General features: G+C 44.2%; 1 protein-coding gene across 3 annotated transcripts in view; it reads left to right on the forward strand.

Moving 5' to 3' along the window:
* The first annotated feature begins 565 nt into the window (after positions 1 to 565).
* The window catches only part of LOC135524160 (STE20-like serine/threonine-protein kinase), a 41,156-nt gene continuing 17,508 nt past the window's right edge, over positions 566 to 24,213 (forward strand). For all 3 annotated transcript variants that reach the window (XM_064951423.1, XM_064951432.1, XM_064951440.1), the window contains exons 1-12: positions 566 to 1,371; positions 2,978 to 3,142; positions 9,828 to 9,876; positions 10,876 to 11,025; positions 13,781 to 13,853; positions 14,102 to 14,296; positions 14,621 to 14,702; positions 19,206 to 19,337; positions 19,602 to 20,792; positions 21,029 to 21,159; positions 21,536 to 21,659; positions 22,247 to 22,426. In XM_064951423.1, coding sequence (XP_064807495.1) covers positions 1,219 to 1,371; positions 2,978 to 3,142; positions 9,828 to 9,876; positions 10,876 to 11,025; positions 13,781 to 13,853; positions 14,102 to 14,296; positions 14,621 to 14,702; positions 19,206 to 19,337; positions 19,602 to 20,792; positions 21,029 to 21,159; positions 21,536 to 21,659; positions 22,247 to 22,426 — 2,625 coding nt within the window. In that variant the 5' untranslated portion in view covers positions 566 to 1,218. The remainder of the gene's footprint in view (positions 1,372 to 2,977; positions 3,143 to 9,827; positions 9,877 to 10,875; positions 11,026 to 13,780; positions 13,854 to 14,101; positions 14,297 to 14,620; positions 14,703 to 19,205; positions 19,338 to 19,601; positions 20,793 to 21,028; positions 21,160 to 21,535; positions 21,660 to 22,246; positions 22,427 to 24,213) is intronic.

Raw genomic sequence — 24,213 nt, forward strand, 5'->3', positions numbered from 1 at the left:
TAGAACAGATGAAATAAACCATGCATTTATGTAAACATCTTTTAATCGTGAAGGACGATTATTAATAGATGTAAATGTGGTAAAGACAACAATGTTGAAAAGTTTGCGGCTGTGCGTGCGAGTGCACGTCTCGCATGGGTATCTGGGACATGTCGTTTTAAGCCATTGAATGAGAGAAGAAAGAAACCCATCATTGTATCAGAGACCTAATTATCTCTCATATTGATGCAATTATCAAAATTGAAAATTGTCAATATTAAGGGAAATGTGTTATCCTTTTTAATGAGGCTATATGGCTTTTCTTTCTCGTTCAATTTGACTTAGGATTTACAAAACGTTGCAGGGCTGAACAATAGGCCTGGACTATAAATGTATTGAATAGGCTTCTACAAAAGGTCGTACTCCTTAAAATATTATTTAAATGTTTCCTTTAATTTATGAATCGTTTCTAAACACATAATGCTGGCCTCCAGTGCTGAGGGTGGAAGCAACGCGCTCTAGATGCTCTTTCCTCCACCATCAATCAAGCGTGAAGAAGTGAAAGAACTACAGTTGCGGGCTCATGAACGCGCATTTGACACCAAATCCTCTAGATTACTGGACCCCGTGCCTCGCCAAGGGAAAGAAGATTGTCTTACCATACCAACGGTGTTTTTATTCGCTATATATACATTCAAGTGACGTTGGGGGATCGAATATAACGTTTCATGGAATAGAATTCTTTGGAACGGTCGTTTCTGTATCTTCTCTGTCTCTGCTCTTTGGTTGAGGAAAGAGCCCTGCCGCTTGCGTTGTCAGGCCAGTGTTGGTTGTTCTGAGGAACAACAGTAGCTTCCCGTGCTTACTTTGCACTGTGAAAGTCTATTCTTTGGACGGAAATACAATGCCAGGAGACATCAAAGTGAATGTTGTTGGTGTAAGAATCAACAATAGGCCATGATGTCGGTGGAACTTCGTTTTGTTATGGGATAACTGGGATAATAACGGGTTGATCATCAATCATTTCAGTTGAACAGTATTTGAAATCATTCTGAATTGTCATAATACTGTAACATATTGAATATGCCACCTCAGAGTCTGCTTGACTCACAAGAACACCAAGGGACCTAAGTAAACACAACAGTTCAAGTCCTATGCGGTAGAACGCACGGATGATCTTCGTGCTGCTGGATATTCATTCCTTTGTCAACTGTCTATCGGAAGAAGGCAGGCGTGAAAATGGCATCCTTTTTCAATTTCCGTAAAATCTTTAAATTGGGTGCTGAGAAGAAGAAGAAACAGTATGAGCATGTCCACAGAGACGAGAACCCAGAGGAGATATGGGAGATCATTGGAGAACTGGGGGATGGAGCCTTTGGGAAAGTCTATAAGGTAGGATAGGTCCTTTTTGGGTCATTGTAGACCTCTTCTGATTCATTGTAGCAATGATGATGACATTGTGAACACGTTACATTTTACAGGTTTGAAACCATGTTTCAAGAATCATCAATCATGTCGTGTGTGTGTTCATCTCAGTCCACTCTGCTGTAACCAATTGGAGTAATAAGTCTTACATCGTGTTCCTTGGAATTCTTCCCTCAGGCTACGAATGGAAGTGTTATTTCTTACTCTATGATGAGGACTAAGCCCAACATTGGATTAATGACTGCCATTCTTTTCATTTTGATCAACAATGGCAACTACACTGCCTCCAGTCCACGCACGCACGCACACACACACGCACAGCTATTTCTTCCCGAACTCTGATTGTTAGGCCATTCACAGCAGCCCTAAAACCATGCCAGATCGAGTCCCAATAAAACTGTGGCATTGTTTTCACCGAACTCAATGCATGGGCAGAGCAAAAAGCATTGTTTACATGAGTGACATTGAATGTGATCACCCGTGAGTGGAGGGCCAAAACCAGTAGCTGGGTGCTTTGTCGACGCTATTCCAATTAGCGTGTTTGTTCTTCTGTAGCCACCAGCCTATTTATGGGCATGGTGTAATGGTATAATAATAGCTATCTGGATCCCTACCATGATTGTGCTCTGTTTTCAATTTATTTCTGATCTATTAATAGAACTGTGTGTGTTCAGTTATGGTTTCCAAATCGAACTATTACTTGTTGTAGAGAATCCCATATGCCTTAAGTCAGTTTAGTAACAGATGCCATGTGAAGTTGCCTACTACTACAAACAAACTGTTGGCTGCTCCATGAACAAAGCATAACAACATTTACTCTAAGACTACTCCCAAGAATAGTATATGATGGACCTTTCTGGCATTACTAGAGCTACAACAGGCCAATCGAAGCACATCTGTGGGAAGTACATTTTCCAGTAATATTCTAACGTCCTGGGCGGAGAGGCATCGCTACGATACCAACTGCAATATGCTACAATCTCATGATGTGTCGCCCTATTTGAACCAGCCTCCAAACACCCCATCGATTCTTAGTGAAAGTGAAGTGTGTGTGTGTGTGTGTGCGTCCTGAATATGGATCCATGGTGTGTAATGTGATAATACAGGATAATGTATTGAAATCATTCCGATGGCAGACGTGACCTGAGGAACACACCCAGGTTAAGAGGAAGTGCCATATCACCGCGGACCGCATCCAACACATCCTGCTATGAGACCCGACCGAAACAAACGGCAGAAAGTTCCACGTCAAATGGAATTGGGACTTGTGCTGTGAGGGTTTTCATCCAAGATGTGATAAATACATTTGAAAAAAACTGTCAGTTGGCTGCTTTTAGCTTTTTGCGAAGGTCATGTGAAATCTGATATCAACTCTTCTCTTGACTCCTATTTATGAGAGCAACAACGGGACCCATTCTGTTCTATAATTTCCATTGTCATGAAGCCCCCCCAAAATAACACACTCACTCTAACCTTGGTGCGTCTTCTGCTAATGTCAACAGAAGTCAAGTCTATTCCATTGTCAGAAGCCACCATTTAATAACCCTCTCACTTCTACCTGTGTGTCTCTTAGGCCCAGAACAAGCTAACAGGCATTCTGGCTGCAGCTAAAGTGATCGACACCAAGACGGAGGAGGAGCTGGAGGACTATATGGTAGAGATCGATATCCTGGCCTCCTGCGACCATCACAACATAGTGAAGCTGCTAGACGCCTTCTACTATGACGGCAAGCTATGGGTGAGTAGGGAGGGGCGTTCTCAGTGGAGGCTTGGCTTTGTTAGCGGTGCTGCTGTGACCGTGTATTGATGTTAGTGATGGCTTAAACCCTGAATAGCACAAACTCTTGTCTATTCACCGAAACATTGGTTGTGAGATGGAGTGGTTCATGGAGAATCGGCGAAGACCAGCAGTGTGCATCGGTGTCGTCCTTTGTTGGGGCCTCTTAACTAGGCCGTTGTGAGGACTGACCTGTGTCATGGTTGATCATCAGTACAACGGAAGTTTCATCCTCCTCTCACACCTACGCTACCTTGGTTATCGTCTTCCCAGGTCAAAGTTCAAACTGAGCACCGATACTAGCAGTGTTTATTGTAGTTTATTGCCATATTTGATATGGAAATTCATTTGTGTATTACAGTGTATTATTATATTGCCTTTCTCGACTTCATGACATCACTGAGTGATGTTGTGTCTTTCTGTCACCGCTCAAAATAACTGGAGTCTGTCCATATAACCCTCTCTTTGTGTACACATTGTTCTAGTCCTCACTGGTGGTCACTTCCTGTGAATTTTGATAGGATTTGGGGATCTAGTTTCAGGTTACTTTTCCCAGGGCACCCCTGTGTCCGAAGATAACGGTGAAATAGTTGCATTGTGGTCATGCATATATTAGGACATTTGTGGCACTCAGGGATTGCAAGGAGTAGTTCGATCATATCTAACTAGCTCGTAATAAGGGACCATCTGTTTTGTTTTTGGTGTTCTTGACATAGGACACCTAAAGTGAAACAAGTTATATGGGAATAAAATACAAAATAATACATATAAAACAAAGGCATTTTCACCTTTCATTCAGGAAAAATGGATTCAACAAATAATACATAATATAGCATCTAAATCCACAAGTTCAGTTCGTCTAAGGTGCTACTTGATAGGTTACATACCCAAGCCTCCCAAGAGCTCGAGTCGAAAGCTCCATTGTTTTTTTTTCAAGCTAGGAAATAATATGTGGTATGACACGGTGGCTCCCTGTGTCTCCCTCCCTGCCGACAATAGAAACATAGACATATTATCAGTAATCAGACTCATCAAAAGCTGTGATGATGACATGCAGTATTTGGTGACACTGCAGCTCTGTTGAGTGCTTGGCCCTTTCCTCTCCGTTGTCTGCCGAACAATGGCTTCTAGCCCAATGGCGGTTGTGTATTGATTATTATCTAGGCTTTTTATTTGTATTTTTTATTTATTTTTAACTAGCCAAGTCACTTAAGAACAAATTCTCATTTACAATGACTGTCTAGGAACAGTGGGTTAGGGGCAGAATGACTGAATTTTGCCTAGTCAGCTCGGGGATTTGATCTAGCATCCTTTCGGTTACTGGCCCAGTGCTCTAACCACTAGGCCGCACCTACATGCCGCACCTACATGCCGCTTACATGGTAGCTGGTGTGTAACTAGGTATTAGCACAGGAGCTCTTGCTGTAGATGAAAGACTTGACGTTCTAAAAGGCTGTGGAGAAGGAGTCTGAGGAGAAGGATTTATTGTCTTCCTCGTTTGATATGGCTCTAGTAACGATGTGGTAAAACCACATTATGTTTTTTAAGGGTTAGATTAGTGACCGTAGCCATTTTTACGTTTCATCAATTTCATTTCGCTTCAGTCACACTGAACTCTTTTTACCATGCACATACCCACTTTGCAAGTTAATGTATAGACGAGAGTTAGCCCTGTATATAATGCAGAGTGGCTGTGGAATCCACTTTTCTGCATCCTTCTTCCCGCCATGTGCAGAATTCTCTACTTTGCCCACAGTCTCTGCTCTACTCGTAGACAACAGGCCACTCTGGCGAACGGTGCTCGATTAATAAAGTTAGATCAAAGCTGAATCCATGTCTGCAGGATCACACAATGATGGTATTCTACATAACATAACGCGCCACTATTGTAAAACGTATGCTTTGATTGAAACCAAACATGTGTAGGCTACAGTTTAACACCATCTGCTCTAAAATGTGCTCATGGTACATCATTCAAAACAACACTGTAGGTTACCTCGAAACAACACTGTAGGTTACCTCGAAACAACACTGTAGGTTACCTCGGAACAACACTGTAGGTTACCTCGGAACAACACTGTAGGTTACCTCGGAACAACACTGTAGGTTACCTCGGAACAACACTGTAGGTTACCTCGGAACAACACTGTAGGCTACCTCGGAACAACACTGTAGGCTACCTCGGAACAACACTGTAGGCTACCTCGGAACAACACTGTAGGCTACCTCGGAACAACACTGTAGGCTACCTCGGAACAACACTGAGATCTAGAAGATCTTACAGTGCCTTCGGGAAGTATTCAGACCCTTTGACTTTTTCCACATTTTGTTGGCTACAGCCTTTTTCTAAAATGTATAAATTATTTTTTCTCCCCTTCATCAATCTACACACAATTTCCCATAATGACAAATCAAAAACGTGTTTTTCAAATAAAAAAAACGTAAATATCACATTCAGACCCTTTACTTTGTTGATGCAACTTTTGCAGCGATTACAGCCTTGAGCCTTCTTGGGTATGAGGCTACAAGCTTGGCACACCTGTATATGGGGAGTTTTCCCTTTTTTCTCTGCAGATCCTTTCAAGCTCTGTCAGGTTGGATGGGGAGCGTTGCTGCACAGCTATTTTCAGGTTCCTCCAGAGATGTTCGATCAGGTTCAAGTCCGGGCTCTGGCTGGGCCAATCAAGGACATTCAGAGACTTGTCCCGAAGCCACTCCTGCGTTGTCTTGACTGTGTGCTTAGGGTTGTTGTCCTGTTGGAAAGGGAGCCTTTGTCCCAGTCTGAGGTCCTGAGCGCTCTGGAGACTATTTTCATCAAGGATCTCTCCTGTACTTTGCGCTGTTCATCTTTGCCTCAATCCTGACTAGTCTCCCATTTACCACAGGTGAACTCCAATTAAGTTGTAGAAACATCTCAAGGATGATCAATGGAAACAGGGTGCACCTGAGCTCAATTTCGAGTCTCATAGAAAAGGGTCTGAATACTTATGTATACTTTTGCTTTATCATTTTTGTGTGTAGATTTCTGAGAAATATATATTTAATCCATTTTAGAATAAGGCTGTAATGTAACAAAATGTAGAAGAAAAAGTCAAGGGGTCTGAATACTTTCCAAAGGCACTGTACATGCATATCCCCATGAAACTGATTGAGATCAAAGGGTTGGTATGCAGATGCTTCATGGACTTTTCACCCGTAAAGCTTAAAGAATTATCATTAACGATTGACAGTGAGAAATGTGAATGGAGGGTGACCACAACATTATTTGCGTAAAGGTAGAGAAACATGCGCAGTACGTGACTCAGATCTTCAGCTCTGGGGAAAAGGGACGGACGGGGCTGTTTCCTACGGATCCGCAGACTCGGCCATTCTAATTTCCTCTCCTAACCACAATGTACTTGACCTTAGACTGTTAGGCCTAATCATGGGTCAGATCATATGCCTATTTTTTTCATATGTTGCATATCTTTGTCACACAAACCACAATTTACCTGACCTTTTAACCTTTGGTTAGGACCTTAGCCACACAGCTGCTATCTCAAGAGTTGTGTCCTCCGTCTCTCTTCTACACCGCATGAATGGCTCCTCAGAGGGCTGTGTGTGTGCTGGGAGAGGAAGTCATGGTGACAGCCCGGTCGTTCCTCTCTCCCCCGCCTGTCACTGTAAAGACCCACTGTTTGGCCTATTGTACACTATTGTACATGCAGCTGGACTAAAACAACAGCTCGCCTACCAGTGAAACAGCACCACAAGGGCCTGTATGAATGACAAGACTGTTTCAAGGCTTAGGCTTAGGCGGAGCATACTGTCTTATTTCACAAGAGTTTTGTTGGGTAGAATGGAAGGGTTTTTTTTTGTCAAGTTTTATGTTCGATATGGTTGTAATAAGGCTAAACTAAGAATTGGTTGTTTTTTTGTAAAACATCACAGCACAGTTGAAAGATATATGGAAATCAACTGGATGGTGTTGAGAGATAGATGGGAGGGGTTGAGTGGAGCTGAAGGATGGGACTTAAAAACAAACAAAAATATAATATTTTTTAAATATACTCTGTCCGTAAAATGTATATAGTACGTATAAGCTGGAAGTAGAAGCCTAAGAGTTATTGTCCATTCGTTTAATCCAATTGGGGTGGGAACATAATAAAGGATTTATGTTGTTGTTATATACATACATACAGTTGAACTCTGAAGTTCACATACACTTAGGTTGGAGTCATTAAAACTTGTTTTTCAAGAACTCTACAAATGTCTTTTTAACAAACTATAGTTTTGGCAAGTCGGTTAGGACATCTACTTTGTGCATCACTTATAATTCACTGTATCACAATTCCAGTGGGTCAGAAGTTTACATACACTAAGTTGACTGTGCCTTTAAACAGCTTGGAAAATTCCAGAAAAATATGTCATGGCTTTATAAGCTTCTGATTGACTCAAATTATGTCAATTGGTCTATTGGAGGTGTACCTGTGTATGTATTTCAAGGCCTACCTTCAAACTCAGTGCCTCTTTACTTGACATCACTGATTTCTTTGATTTTCCCATGAAGAAAAAAAATTGTAGACCTCCACAAGTCTGGTTCATCCTTGGGAGCAATTTCCAAATGCTTGAAGGTACCACGTTATCTGTACAAACAATTGTACGCAAGTATAAACACCATGGGACCATGCAGCCGTCATACCGCTCAGGAAGGAGATGCGTTCTGTCTCCTAGAGATGAATGTACTTTGGTGCGAAAAGTGCAAATCAATCCCAGAACAACAGCAAAGGACCTTGGGAAGATGCTGGAGGAAACAGGTACAAAAGTATCTATATCCACAGTAAAACGAGTCCTATATCGACATAACCTGACAGGTCGCTCTGCAGGGAAGAAGCCACTGCTCCAAAACCGCCATAAAAAAGACAGACTACGGTTTGCTATTTCACATGGGAAAAATATCGTACTTTTTGGAGAAATGTCCTCTGGTCTGATGAAACAAAAATGGAACCATTTGGCCATAATGACCATTGTTATGTTAGGAGGCAAAAGAGGCAGGCTTGCAAGCCGAAGAACACCATCCCAACCGTGAAGCACGGGGGTGGCAGCATCATGTTTTGGGGGTGAAATAAAGAAATAAAAGCTGAAAGAAATAATTCTCTCTTATTCTGACATTTAACATTCTTCAAATAAAGTGGTGATCCTAACTGTGTGTGTGTGTGTGATATATATATATATATATATATATCACACATACACAAAATATGGGGGATTGGAAATGATGCAGACAATTACATTGATGGAAGCCACAATCTATCTGCAATATTAAAGATGATCTACCCCCTCTTCTTAGAAAGGTCACACGGGTCATTGTTGCTATAATGATGTTTGACTCTAAACCTCAATAGGTGAACAGGTCAACTTCTCTCTAAATACTATCCAGAATGAGAATAGAGAGTACCTAAAATTTCTCATTGACTGTGTCACATTGAGGAAGTGTGTTTTGTCTCCCTCTTCTTGGCACCTCTCAGCAAATATGTCTTACATTGATTCACTGTCAGTAGCATTTCCCTATTCTACTCAGCCCTAACTAACGTAATTTTTACTGTATTGAGCACAGTAGGGCCGTGGATCACTTTAGCTTGTTATTTAGTTTTTGTTAGCCTAATTGTTTCTCTGTTGTATCCGTAGCGTTAGCAGCATGCTAGGCTAGGTTATATCCCTGATACAGTCCAAAGTCTATTGACGTATCAGGACTATGCTAGTCTAACGATGCTACCTCCCTACACTGAATGCCTCCAAATACCTAGCCTCATCACTGCTTCAGCTCAGGCTAGCCCCCTCCCATCTGAGGCGTGCATGGAAACTCCTAATCCTATTTGGGGAAAGGGCTAAGTTCTGGCTAGCTACACTAGGCTAGGCTGCATGTGTATACTCTGAGAAAGCCTTCAGAGCAAAGCAACAGAATGGCCTCTCTGGCCAATCCTCTTACCTCAGCGGCGCAAAGCAGCCATATTGAGAGCTTCTTGAAACCATTTATGGCTCAGCAGGTGTCATTCACTGAACCTGGGCAGGAGGGGGTTCACTGTTCAACTCACTTTCAGATTGTTTTACACAGCAGGGCCTGTATGCACAAAACGTCTCCGTAGGAGTTCTGATCTAGCATCAGGTCTAATGTCCATATAATCATATTCATCCATTGATCTAAAAGGGAAAACTGATCCTAAATTAGAACTCCTACTCTGAAACACTCTAAGAATACGGCCACAGACCGGGGAGTTTGGTCTTTAAAAGAAGGATACTTTTAAAGTGTTGTTTGGGTATGAAGCAGGTGACGGGGGGGGGGGTTTAGGTATGGAGGGGAGAGGGTTTGCTGGTCCATAGTGGAACAACTTAGGCCTAAGTTATGGATAGGTAGAGTTAAATGTGTTGTGTCTTGATATCATTGAACTTGAGACCCTTTATAAGACCCTTTTGCATTGAATTGTAAGGCTACTGGGTCCAAACAGGACTCCACTGACAAAGACCACGTGTTGTAAATGTATGGTGTGTTTACCTGTTACTGTGGTATTTAAGCTGTTATGGTCTTTTTACCTCATTAGATGAATGCAGTTAGTTTTCTTTAATCGACTACTGCATCTACCGTAACCATTCTTCTCTTGTTTTGCAGATCCTGATAGAGTTCTGTGCGGGTGGAGCGGTGGATGCCGTCATGCTGGGTGAGTCAGTCTTCCTACTTCTAAAGAATGTAATAAGCAGATGAGTGATAAATCGCTGGTAACAATGGTAATGTATTTAACAATATTATGTGACTGAAACGCAATGGATATAACAGTATAGTAACAGTTAACTGATATTGAACTACCAGTGATTAGCACCAACACGATGTAGACCACGTTCATACTACATTGATAAGGTATCAGTATTAACATTCTTCATTGATTCAGTCGTGTGTGTGACTGCGTGTGTGTGTGTGTGTGTGTGTGTGACTGCGTGTGTGTGTGACTGCGTGTGTGTGTGTGACTGCGTGTGTGTGTGTGTGTGTGTGTGACTGCGTGTGTGTGTGTGTGTGTGTGACTGCGTGTGTGTGTGTGCGACTGCGTGTGTGTGTGCGACTGCGTGTGTGTGTGCGACTGCGTGTGTGTGTGCGACTGCGTGTGTGTGTGTGACTGCGTGTGTGTGTGTGACTGCGAGTGTGTGTGTGACTGCGAGTGTGTGTGTGACTGCGAGTGTGTGTGTGACTGCGTGTGTGTGTGTGACTGCGTGTGTGTGTGACTGCGTGTGTGTGTGTGACTGCGTGTGTGTGTGTGTGACTGCGTGTGTGTGTGTGTGTGTGTGACTGCGTGTGTGTGTGTGCGACTGCGTGTGTGTGTGCGACTGCGAGTGTGTGTGTGACTGCGAGTGTGTGTGTGACTGCGAGTGTGTGTGTGACTGCGAGTGTGTGTGTGACTGCGAGTGTGTGTGTGACTGCGAGTGTGTGTGTGACTGCGAGTGTGTGTGTGACTGCGAGTGTGTGTGTGACTGCGTGTGTGTGTGTGTGACTGCGTGTGTGTGTGTGTGACTGCGTGTGTGTGTGACTGTGTGTGTGACTGCGTGTGTGTGTGTGACTGCGTGTGTGTGTGTGACTGCGTGTGTGTGCGTGTGTGTGACTGCGTGAGTGAAACCCAGTGTGTGAGGAGGAATGCTAAGTGTGTGTTTATGTGGCCCCGGTCCCTCAGAGCTAGAGAGGCCCCTGACGGAGCCCCAGATCCGGGTGGTGTGTAAGCAGACCCTCCAGGCCCTCCTCTACCTCCACGACAACAAGGTGATCCACAGAGACCTGAAGGCTGGGAACATCCTGCTATCCCTGAACGGAGACGTCAAACTGGGTAAGAGACTGGGGGAGGGGCTGGGAGTTACCTAACCCAGTGTTTCACAAACCTCTCCCCGGGGACCCGCATCCGTTCCATGTATTAGAACTATTCCACAGCTAGCACACCTGATTCAACTGGTCAACAATCAAACCCTTGGATAGGTGTTTCAGGTGATGTAGTTCAGGGCTACAACAAAATTGTGAAACGTGCATGGGTCCACGAGTAGAGGTTTGAAAACCACTGCCCTAACCAACTACACGTGCTTAACATGTACATTTAGTCCTTTAGTAGAAGACACTATTACAGTCAATGCACACCACTAAGGTAGAATGCATTACCATACACTCTTAGACAAAAGGTTATTCGACTGTCGCTCCACTATTTCCTGGTTGCTAAAATTATAATAGTTTGCCTAATTTCAGTTTGTGACTAAAACAAGCAATGTGTAGAGAAGCATTGTACCATCTAAACCACTGTGAAATATATAATCCCAAATATTGCACAGTGCCTTGAAAAAGTATTTGCCCCCCTTGTAATTTTCTCAATTTTTGCATATTTTTTTATGCTGAATGTTATCGGATCTTCAACCAAAACCTAATATTAGATAAAGGGAACCTGAGTTTACAAATAACCAATAAAATGTATAGTTATTTTATTTCTTTTAATGAACAAAGTTATGCATCAAACAATTCCCCTGTGTGAAAAAGTAGTTTCCCCCTTACACTCAATAACTGGTTGTGCCACCTTTAGCTGCAATGACTGCAACCAACCTTTCAGCATTTGAAGCTGGTGTACAAAACCAAAAGTAAAAGACATAAAAACAAAACATAAGAACGGGAATCATAGAAATAGCACACACAGAACAGATCTACCGCTTCTTAGACTTGCTTTCAATGAGAGCGACAGATTTATAACTCACATTTCTATGTGAATTTGGTTGGTTCACCAAAAAGTTACATATTGCCGCATCTTGGATGTTCGAGAGTGCATCTGTTGGTGCGTTTAGTCAAAAATAAACGTATGATATCACCTCTATGAAACACCAAATATGTTTAGCGCAGATGTGGAAGAAAAAATAGAGGAATAAGGTGGTCTTTGTTTGTTAGGTTTATCATAACATTTATAACACAATATACAGACAGAAATGTTCCATCACGTAATATTGTAGCTGTCATCTACGAATCAGTTATGTCACTCAATTATGGCAATGCTAACTGCCTACAAATCCAGTGCATGTTAGGAAAGCCTGCATGTCATCATTGTTCTGTCATATTGGTACACAGTGAGGGGTTTGCTCCACACAGTAAGCTCCCGACTCATCACGCAGTAGGTTGTGTATTAGGATGAGTCTTAACTTTGTGCCTGTAACAGGCTTGATGTGATAATGCAGTACAAAGTAGGGTTTGTCTCAGTACAGTGACATAACAAAGGTGGCTGTGAAAGTGCCTGTTTGCATGTCAGTGACAGGCAGTGAGAGACTTTGTGGGAAAGATTAATCACACACACACACACACACTCTGCTATAAACAACACATGATGTCATCGTTCAGTTGCACACGTTACATAAAAATAGATGTTTTGTTGTTGCGTGTTTTTCGCGTCGCTAACATGATTACTGTTATGCTTTCGAATAAGCCTGGATTTGGCTGAAGGCCTATATGTATTTGAGAAACCATTGTCTAACTTGTATAGAATGGCTTAGGCCAGGGGTCTTCAACATTTTCTTGGCCAGGGACCCCCTCCCAGGACAGCCAGCGACCCTGGGACCACTATTGTACGTTAGCAAAACAAATGTCACGTCTTATCATCAGGTGAATGATAATGACAAGGGGAAGTTAATAACATGTTTAAATGAATAGATTTGGTGGAGAGTTTTTTTTCATTAGTTTGACCTCCCACATCATATAATCAAAGATGCTGGTAACTAACCCAAGAAACACCAACAGTGTTGTTCCCAATGGGAGAAAAGTAAGCTTAGTGGGCAGAACAAGCCAGGTTTGGGCAGAGCCAAGCATCCACCAGCGCAATCCTATTGTCGCGTTCCAGCATGTATTTGCATATTTCTGTTAGGGAACGCCTAGTCTGTGAACTGAGGGTGTGCAATAACTCAATTTGCTCTTGCCCTCCTAAACAATGCAATTTTTTCGAATTGTTTCTAAAGGGTGTAGTCTACAAAACTTAGTGCACTCTGTTCATAACAGACATTGTAGTTTTTGGAAGAGAACTGTGTTGTTTAATCAAGGAGTAAATTTGTCGAATGTCGGCTCCTCCCACTTCCCGCCCCTGGACTTCCTCATCATTATACGTGTCATTGGAACATCGGAGTGATGGTTGCTGATAATGGGCCTCTGTACGCCTATGTAGATATTCCATCAAAAATCAGCCGTTTTCAACTAAAATAGTCATTCACAACATGAACGATTTCTACACTGTATTTCTGATCAATTTGATGTTATTTTAATGGACAAAAAATGTGCTTTTCTTTCAAAAACAAGCACATTTCTAAGTGACCCCAAACTTTTGAACAGTAGTGTATGCCCTTTAAAAAAAGATTCTGTTGATGCTAGCGATATTAATAAAAACATTTAAGTAAAACCCCAAAAATCTAAATCACTTCAATATATACTGTGTATATATTTGCGGACCCCCTGCAGTACCTCTAGGGGGCCGCGGACCCCAGGGTGAATAACCCTGGCTTAGGTTAATTCTTATGAACAACACGTTGTACCCTAGTTGCTAACAGCAGCACTGTTTCCCATCGGTGTTTCAGCTGATTTTGGTGTTTCGGCCAAAAATACCAAAACACTACAGAGGAGAGACTCTTTCATCGGGACGCCATACTGGTGAGTCAAACATGAAAACCTGTCATATTGTTGTAATTCATCAAACTACTTTTTCTCCCCATTCTTCTGAATTGACCAGTCAACTTGATATACTTTTTGAAATGATACAATTACACATTTCCACACTATTCGTTTAATTTCCATTCCCATTTCTTCTAATATATTTTGTCCCGTTTTCATTGGTCATTCATATTTCACTGAAACATTTAATATCCTCTGATTGGTACTTTTTTATCCATTCTTCCCAGGATGGCCCCGGAGGTGGTGATGTGTGAGACGTTTAAGGACCGTCCGTATGACTACAAGGCTGACATCTGGTCCCTGGGGGTGACTCTGATCGAGATGGCCCAGATTGAGCCTCCCAACCACGAGATGAACCCAATGAGAGTCCTGCTGAAAATAGCCAAGGCCGATCCACCTACCCTGATGCAGCCGTCGCGCTGGTAAGTCTGGCGCGTCAGTCAGTGATGTGGCAGCCTGGCAGACAAGTTATTTCTGTCTAGGTTTGGCCTCAGGAACCCTCAATTAAATGGGAAGGAAGAAATGCCCTAGTGATGCGCTGTCACAATGTTCCTCTTCTTGCACTTTCTTGCCTAGAGAGATTGTATCACTAATTCACTCCTCTCTGCACCTGCTATATCTGTTGAGATGGTTTTACCTACTCTAATTTACCTCAATGCCTTTGAGAGGAATACATGACACTGTTTAATTGTAACCCATTTTCAATGTTGTAGCTATTACAAGTGATCTCCATTCACTCTCTTCAGGTCTCCCGAGTTCAGTGATTTCCTAAGAAAGTGTCTCGATAAGAATGTGGACAACAGATGGAATGTGGCACAACTTCTACAGGTAATGGTGACACACCTGTTTCCCCCTTTTGCCCTCACTTTCCCCTTTGTTCCCTCACCCGAGCTCCTCTTCTCCTCACCCCACCTCCTGCTGTTCCCCCCGCCCCCTAGCACAGCACTCCTCTTCAATCCATCCCACGGCCACCTGTCAAATTAAATACATGGCCATATTGGCCCTGATCATGATCCGATAGCTACTCAGCCGGTGCATCTAAGGTACATCTGTGTCAGCCAGGTACCTGGTGTGCTAGCTAGCGCGCTAACGACACTTACTTATCCCCTCTGCGCCTCCGTCAGCACAACAGGCTTTTCTTTCCGAAAGGGTTTAAAGAGCGACCGCCAAGCTAGACAGAATGACGTCCAGACAGACAGTAAGAAGATATGGTGTACGGAGGACATGAACACACGTGAGCTCAGTGTGGGACAGTACAACAGGAGTATCGTTGGTATCGTTTACCAAAAGCCCAAAAAGGCCGTGAAAATGCAGAACAGTAGTCCACCACCGACGAGCGTGTTGATAGCGAAGAAGCTGCAAATTCTTAGGCCGGCGGTTGATTATGTTCAGCGGGTGTCCTGGCAAAAGAAGGACAAGGTAAGACTTTGGTTTTGTTGTTTGGAAAAGGGATGCATTATGACTGCAGTACCCGTACAGTAGGGACGACCGTGTGTTTTGTTGTTTGGAAAAGGGATGCATTATGACTGCAGTACCCGTACAGTAGGGAAGACCGTGTGCTTTGTTGTTTGGAAAAGGGATGCATTATGACTGCAGTACCCGTACAGTAGGGAAGACCGTGTGTTTTGTTGTTTGGAAAAGGGATGCATTATGACTGCAGTACCCATACAGTAGGGGAGACCGTGTGCTTTGTTGTTTGGAAAAGGGATGCATTATGACTGCAGTACCCGTACAGTAGGGAAGACCATGTGTTTTGTTGTTTGGAAAAGGGATGCATTATGACTGCAGTACCCGTACAGTAGGGAAGACCGTGTGTTTTGTTGTTTGGAAAAGGGATGCATTATGACTGCAGTACCCGTACAGTAGGGAAGACCGTGTGCTTTGTTGTTTGGAAAAGGGATGCATTATGACTGCAGTACCCGTACAGTAGGGAAGACGGGGGCTTTGTTGTTTGGAAAAGGGATGCATTATGACTGCAGTACCCGTACAGTAGGGAAGACCGTGTGTTTTGTTGTTTGGAAAAGGGATGCATTATGACTGCAGTACCCGTACAGTAGGGAAGACCGTGTGTTTTGTTGTTTGGAAAAGGGATGCATTATGACTGCAGTACCCGTACAGTAGGGAAGACGTGTGCTTTGTTGTTTGGAAAAGGGATGCATTATGACTGCAGTACCCGTACAGTAGGGAAGACCGTGTGTTTTGTTGTTTGGAAAAGGGATGCATTATGACTGCAGTACCCGTACAGTAGGGAAGACCGTGTGCTTTGTTGTTTGGAAAAGGGATGCATTATGACTGCAGTACCCGTACAGTAGGGAAGACCGTGTGTTTTGTTGTTTGGAAAAGGGATGCATTATGACTGCAGTACCCGTACAGTAGGAAAGACCGTGTGCTTTGTTGTTTGGAAAAGGGATGCATTATGACTGCAGTACCCGTACAGTAGGGAAGACGGGGGCTTTGTTGTTTGGAAAAGGGATGCATTATGACTGCAGTACCCGTACAGTAGGGAAGACCGTGTGTTTTGTTGTTTGGAAAAGGGATGCATTATGACTGCAGTACCCGTACAGTAGGGAAGACCGTGTGCTTTGTTGTTTGGAAAAGGGATGCATTATGACTGCAGTACCCGTACAGTAGGGAAGACCGTGTGTTTTGTTGTTTGGAAAAGGGATGCATTATGACTGCAGTACCCGTACAGTAGGGAAGACCGTGTGTTTTGTCTATTAATCAGGTGGTTATGAAGATTGTACTTCACATTTTTTGACTAAATATACACTGAGCGTTCAAAACATTAGGAACACCTTCCTAATGTTGAGTTGCACCCCATTTTGCCCTCAACAGCCTCAACTCAGAGGCATGGATTACAAGGTTTAGGAAGCATTCCACAGGGATGCTGGCCCATGTTGATTCCAATGCTTCCCACAGTTATGTCAAGTTGTCTGGATGGCCTTTGAGTGGTAGACCATTCTTTATTCACTGTTGAGTGTGGAAAAACCCAGCAGCATTGCAGTTCTTGACGCACTCAAACTGGTGTGCCTGGCACCTACTACCATACCCTGTTCAAAGGCATTTAAATGTTTTGTCTTGCCCATTCACCCGCTGAATGGCAGACATACACAATCCATGTCTCAATTGTCTCAAGGCTTCAAAACCGTTCTTTAACCGGTCTCCTTCCCTTCATCGACACTGATTGAAGTGGATTTAACCGGTGACATCAATTTATTTATTTATTTATTTCACCTTTATTTAACCAGGTAGGCAAGTTGAGAACAAGTTCTCATTTACAATTACGACCTGGCCAAGATAAAGCAAAGCAGTTCGACACATACAACGACACAGAGTTACACACGGAGTAAAACAAACATACAGTCAATAATACAGTACTTATCAGTCAGCAAATGAGGTGAGATAAGGGAGGTAAAAGGCAACAACAAAAAAGGCCATGGTGGCAAAGTAAATACAATATAGCAAGTAAAACACTGGAATGGTAGATTTGCAGTAGAAGAATGTGCAAAGTAGAAATAAAAATAATTGGGTGCAAATGAGCAAAATAAATTAATAAAATAAATACAGTAGGGAAAGAGGTAGTTGTTTGGGCTAAATTATAGGCGGGCTATGTACAGGTGCAGTAATCTGTGAGCTGCTCTGACAGTTGGTGTTTAAAGCTAGTGAGGGAGATAAGTGTTTCCAGTTTCAGAGATTTTTGTAGTTCGTTCCAGTCATTGGCAGCAGAGAACTGGAAGGAGAGGCGGCCAAAGAAAGATTTGGTTTTGGGGGTGACCAGAGAGATATACCTGCTGGAGCCCGTGCTACAGATGGGTGATGCTATGGTGACCAGCGAGCAGGGGGGACTTTACCTAGCAGGGTCTTGTAGATGACATGGAGCCAGTGGGTTTGGCAACGAGTATGAAGCGAGGGACAGCCAACGAGAGCGTACAGGTCGCAATGGTGGGTAGTATATGGGGCTTTGGTGACAAAACGGATTGCACTGTGATAGACTACATCCAATTTGTTGAGTAGGGTATTGGAGGCTATTTTGTAAATGACATCGCCGAAGTTGGGGATTGGTAGGATGGTCAGTTTTACAAGGGTATGTTTGGCAGCATGAGTGAAGGATGCTTTGTTGCGAAATAGGAAGCCAATTCTAGATTTAACTTTGGATTGGAGATGTTTGATGTGGGTCTGGAAGGAGAGTTTACAGTTTAACCAGACACCTAGGTATTTGTAGTTGTCCACGTAGAGCCGTCCAGAGTAGTGATGTTGGACAGGCGGGCAGGTGCAGGCAGCGATCAGTTGAAGAGCATGCATTTAGTTTTACTTCTATTTAAGAGCAATTGGAGGCCACGGAAGGAGAGTTGTATGGCATTGGAGCTTGCCTGGAGGGTTGTTAACACAGTGTCCAAAGAAGGGCCAGAAGTATACAGAATGGTGTCGTCTGCGTAGAGGTGGATCAGAGACTCATCAGCAGCAAGAGCAACATCATTGATGTATACAGAGAAGAGAGTCGGTCCAAGAATTGAACCCTGTGGCACCCCCATAGAGACTGCCAGAAGTCCGGACAGCAGACCCTCCGATTTGACACACTGAACTCTATCAGAGAAGTAGTTGGTGAACCAGGCGAGGCAATCATTTGAGAAACCAAGGCTGTCGAGTCTGCCGATGAGGATGTGGTGATTGACAGAGTCGAAAGCCTTGGCCAGATCAATGAATACGGCTGCACAGTAATGTTTCTTATCGATGGCAGTTAAGATATCGTTTAGGACCTTGAGCGTGGCTGAGGTGCACCCATGACCAGCTCTGAAACCGGATTGCATAGCAGAGAAGGTATAGTGAGATTCGAAATGGTCAGTAATCTGTTTGCTGACTTGGCTTTTGAAGACCTTAGAAAGGCAGGGTAGGATAGATATAGGCCTGTAGCAGTTTGGGTCAAGAGTGACCCCCCCCTTTGAAGAGGGGGATGACCGCAGCTGCTTTCCAATCTTTGGGAATCTCAGAAGACACGAAAGAGAGGTTGGACAGGCTAGTAATAGATAATTTTAGAAAGAAAGGGTCCAGATTGTCTAGCCCAGCTGATTTGTAGGGTAAGGGATCATAGCTTTCAGCTGGATTCACCTGGCCAGTTTGTCAGGTTTTGTACACTCAGTGTATTTTTCTTTAAATCTTGATTTGTGTGATGTCTCAATTGCACTTCTTTGACTGCAATATTGAAATTGCACAAATATTAATGTTCTCTTTTTAGGTGCAATGTAAGTAGTACACTTCAAGGGGACATAATAGTCTTTATATCTAAGAGTGTTCTCAATGTTGTGCATCTTTCTCTTTTTTTTATTGTTGCAGCATCCATTTTTGAGTACTGTGACAGACAGCAGACCGTTGAGGGAGCTGATCGCTGAAGCAAAGGCTGAGGTTTACGAGGAGATTGAGGATCACAAGGAGGAAGAAGAGGAGGAGGATGGCGAGACACAACGGGTATGTCACACCACAGACAGCTCAGTTAGGAAAAGAACCAGATGAGAGTGTGAAACGCTATAGATGGACAGTGTGTATTCTTCTGTGGTCTTCATCCTTCATTATAAAGAACAGTCTGTGCTGACTTGACAAAAATAAGGAAAGTGAGTGGCTATTGGTTAGAAGGATGTATTTAGAATCTTCTATTATTTGAATATGCTAATCTAGACATGATCTGTTGATTATTTTGAACCTACATTTTGATTTTCATCACGCCTTCTTCAGGGTCACAAACGTGCGCCGTCCGATGCCAGTGTTGCCAGCACGGAGGATGAGAAACTCCCTCAGTCTCCCTCAGCCTCCATCCTGGAGTCTTTACCGGAGAAGGCTGAACCGGTTATCCCGACACCACAGATTGTTGAAAAGGTCCCTGAACCAAGCGTCGCCAAGCCAGAGGAAAACCTGGTTGTGGACACGGGCTCCGTCGAGGAGCCTGCTGTCCCTGCAGAAGTGGAGAAAATGGATGAGACCCTTGGTGTTCCAATGAATGGAGAGGCAACAGAAGCCAGTGAGAAACCAGTAGAGGTGACGGAAGAGGAGGAGAAGGTTCCAGAAAGAACAGAGGTTTCCCCAACAGAAGCCAGTGAGAAACCAGTAGAGGTGACGGAAGAGGAGGAGAAGGTTCCAGAAAGAACAAAGGTTTCCCCAACAGAAGCCAGTGAGAAACCAGTAGAGGTGATGGAAGAGGAGGAGAAGGTTCCAGAAAGAACAGAGGTTTCCCCAACAGAGGCCAGTGAGAAACCAGTAGAGGTGACGGAAGAGGAGGAGAAGGTTCCAGAAAGAACAAAGGTTTCCCCAACAGAAGCCAGTGAGAAACCAGTAGAGGTGATGGAAGAGGAGGAGAAGGTTCCAGAAATAACAGAGGTTTCCCCAACAGAACCCAGTGAGATGGCTTCTTCAGACCCAGCTGAGAAACCAGCAGAGCCCCAACCAGAAGGAACCGTTTCCAATGCTGAAGTCACCATAGGGGACAAGGAGATGGAGCAACTGGCCATATCCAATCAAGATGAAAAGGAAGTGGACACAGCTGAGGTCCAGACGAATGAGATCACTGCAGAAGGGTCAGAGGCCAAGGAAGAGCCAACAGAAGGCAAGATGGAAGTTGAGGAAGAACCAGCCAACGAGGAGCCTAGCAGGGAAGCAAAGGTTACCGTGACAACCCCAGAGGAGACTAAGGTGGACGACAAACTCACACCTGCATCTTCAGCGGTCTGGACAAAGGAGGAAGGAGATAAAGAGAGAGTGGAGTATAAGCCAACTGCGGAGACAGGGACTCCAGTGAAGTCTAAGGATGAGAAGGAGAGGGATTCGGACTCTGGGAGTAGTTCTGCTGCAGATAACGGCAGCATAGACATGAACCTGTCCATCTCCAGCTTCCTGACCAAAACCAAGGAGCCAGGACCCCTCTCCATACAGGTACGGCATCACAATACACTCTCTTTAGAGAATGTCTTTGATCAAATCCATTGGTAATAGCTAAGAAATCCAGTAATAACCCTCATGAATACACCATTTGTAAATGCTTCTTACATTATTATCGGTGTTATAAATGCTTAAGAATTGTAATGTTTATAATGACCGCTTTATCCCATAAAGTTGTCCAACTACAGTATATTGATGGTATATTTATTGTCACCATTTTTGTTTTTCAGGACACCAAGCGCCAGAAGAAGACACTGAAGAAGACCCGTAGGTTCGTGGTGGATGGAGTCGAGGTTAGCGTGACGACGTCGAAGATCATCACCGACAATGACACCAAGAACGAGGAGATGAGGTTCCTCAGGTAAAGATTTGTTTGCAGGAATTAGCACATTGAGCATTATGCATTGAAATATATGCCAATACTATGCACGGATATAATCCATCTCTCCCGCGGTATAAAGCTCAAGCTTAGGCTCTAACTGAACTGAATGAACTAGCGAATGTAGCTATTTTAGTATATTGTGTGTACAAAACATTAGGACCGCCTTCCTAATATTGCGTCGCACCCCCTTTTGACCTCAGCTCATTTGCATATCAAAGTACTACTGAGCCGCCGCGTGCATCGAGATGTCTTGTTATATAATGTTTTCATTGGTCTCCATTGCTTTGGGTTGGTTAATCTCCTTTTGGAGAAACGGTGTTCCTCTCTCACGGTCCCCCCCCTCCTCCTCTCCCAGGCGTCAGGAGCTGAGGGAGTTGCGTCTCCTGCAGAAAGAGGAACAGAGGGCCCAGCAGCAGCTCAGCAATAAACTGCAGCAGCAGAAAGAGCAGATAAGCCGCCGTTTCGAACAGGAGACGACCGTGAGTCACTATCCTTTTCTTGTCAACGCCTCAGTGGGAGGTGCTTTGAGACCTATCGACAGGTACCATGTAGTACTGCAATTGCATGTAGTGCTGTGGTACTATAATTGCCTGTTCGTGACCCTGGCCCCAGTCATCCTGTGTCCAACCTAGCACAGTGACAGAAGGTTGCCGACTGGTGTGGTCACAACCAATCCCGAAGGAGCATGCTGAACCACACACGGCTCTGAAACAGTAAGCTGAATTAGCCCAGTAAGACCAGTTAGTCCCTGCCCAGTATTACAGAGGTATGTCCCGTCCACACCACACCACAGCTTCCATGTGCCTTTTGCTCCTGTTACGTCATTACTTATTTCTGGACGAGGTAAATCCTTCTGTATGTCAGTCAAACTGCCACTCACAGTTTAGACGGAGACTGAGTCCACTAAGCCAGCTAGTAAATCCAAGGCAAACGGGATGCCATTGAAATGCCATGGCTTTCTGTAATATGCCAGTCATTCATTGATGACCAGTGTTTGGATACCAGTTCTATTTCTAGTGAAAGGGACGAGCTGACACCGAATCAAAATGACGTCCTCATTCTGCAGAGTAAGAAGCGCCACTACGACCAGGAAGTGGAGAACCTGGAGAGACAGCAGAAGCAGACCATCGAGAGGCTGGAGCAGGAGCACACCAACCGGCTGAGGGACGAGGCCAAGCGCATCAAGGCCGAGCAGGACAAGGAGCTGTCCAAGTTCCAGAACATGCTCAAGAACCGCAAGAAAGAGGTAAGGAAGTAGAGGGCAGTGTGTGTTAGTGTTGCACGGTATACCCAAACGTCAGGACTTTTTCTATACTAGAACATGAAAAACGGTTCAGTGCTAGAATTTTTGGTACTTTCGGTTCTTCTATCAAATGTGTCTCACGTCGTTTACTGATTGAGAGAGGATCAAGTCTGTCTATCAGCACAGCCAATGTCCACTTATAGCGTGAGAGCACTGTGCCTGCTCCACTTACCCATTGCTAACTGTAGTCTGTCCTGAAGAACCAATGCTCACACTGGGAGTCTGAGCTGCATCATGTTAGCTCCCCACTCATACTGACTCTAGTCTGTCCTGCTCTAAGTGTCTGGGCTGTATCATGTTAGCTCCCCACTCATACTGACTCTAGTCTGTCCTGCTCTAAGTGTCTGAGCTGTATCATGTTAGCTCCCCACTCATACTGACTCTAGTCTGTCCTGCTCTAAGTGTCTGGGCTGTATCATGCTAGCTCCCCACTCATACTGACTCTAGTCTGTCCTGCTCTAAGTGTCTGGGCTGTATCATGTTAGCTCCCCACTCATACTGACTCTAGTCTGTCCTGCTCTAAGTGTCTGGGCTGTATCATGTTAGCTCCCCACTCATACTGACTCTAGTCTGTCCTGCTCTAAGTGTCTGGGCTGTATCATGCTAGCTCCCCACTCATACTGACTCTAGTCTGTCCTGCTCTAAGTGTCTGGGCTGTATCATGTTAGCTCCCCACTCATACTGACTCTAGTCTGTCCTGCTCTAAGTGTCTGGGCTGTATCATGTTAGCTCCCCACTCATACTGACTCTAGTCTGTCCTGCTCTAAGTGTCTGGGCTGTATCATGTTAGCTCCCCACTCATACTGACTCTAGTCTGTCCTGCTCTAAGTGTCTGGGCTGTATCATGTTAGCTCCCCACTCATACTGACTGTAGTCTGTCCTGCTCTAAGTGTCTGGGCTGTATCATGTTAGCTCCCCACTCATACTGACTGTAGTCTGTCCTGCTCTAAGTGTCTGGGCTGTATCATGTTAGCTCCCCACTCATACTGACTCTAGTCTGTCCTGCTCTAAGTGTCTGGGCTGTATCATGTTAGCTCCTCACTCATACTGACTCTAGTCTGTCCTGCTCTAAGTGTCTGGGCTGTATCATGTTAGCTCCTCACTCATACTGACTCTAGTCTGTCCTGCTCTAAGTGTCTGGGCTGTATCATGTTAGCTCCTCACTCATACTGACTCTAGTCTGTCCTGCTCTAAGTGTCTGGGCTGTATCATGTTAGCTCCTCACTCATACTGACTCTAGTCTGTCCTGCTCTAAGTGTCTGGGCTGTATCATGTTAGCTCCCCACTCATACTGACTCTAGTCTGTCCTGCTCTAAGTGTCTGGGCTGTATCATGCTAGCTCCCCACTCATACTGACTCTAGTCTGTCCTGCTCTAAGTGTCTGGGCTGTATCATGTTAGCTCCCCACTCATACTGACTCTAGTCTGTCCTGCTCTAAGTTTCTGGGCTGTATCATGTTAGCTCCCCACTCATACTGACTGTAGTCTGTCCTGCTCTAAGTGTCTGGGCTGTATCATGTTAGCTCCCCACTCATACTGACTCTAGTCTGTCCTGCTCTAAGTGTCTGGGCTGTATCATGCTAGCTCCCCACTCATACTGACTCTAGTCTGTCCTGCTCTAAGTGTCTGGGCTGTATCATGTTAGCTCCCCACTCATACTGACTCTAGTCTGTCCTGCTCTAAGTGTCTGGGCTGTATCATGTTAGCTCCCCACTCATACTGACTCTAGTC

This window comes from Oncorhynchus masou, chromosome 4 (genome assembly GCF_036934945.1).
Source record: "Oncorhynchus masou masou isolate Uvic2021 chromosome 4, UVic_Omas_1.1, whole genome shotgun sequence".
NCBI classification, from domain to species: domain Eukaryota; kingdom Metazoa; phylum Chordata; class Actinopteri; order Salmoniformes; family Salmonidae; genus Oncorhynchus; species Oncorhynchus masou.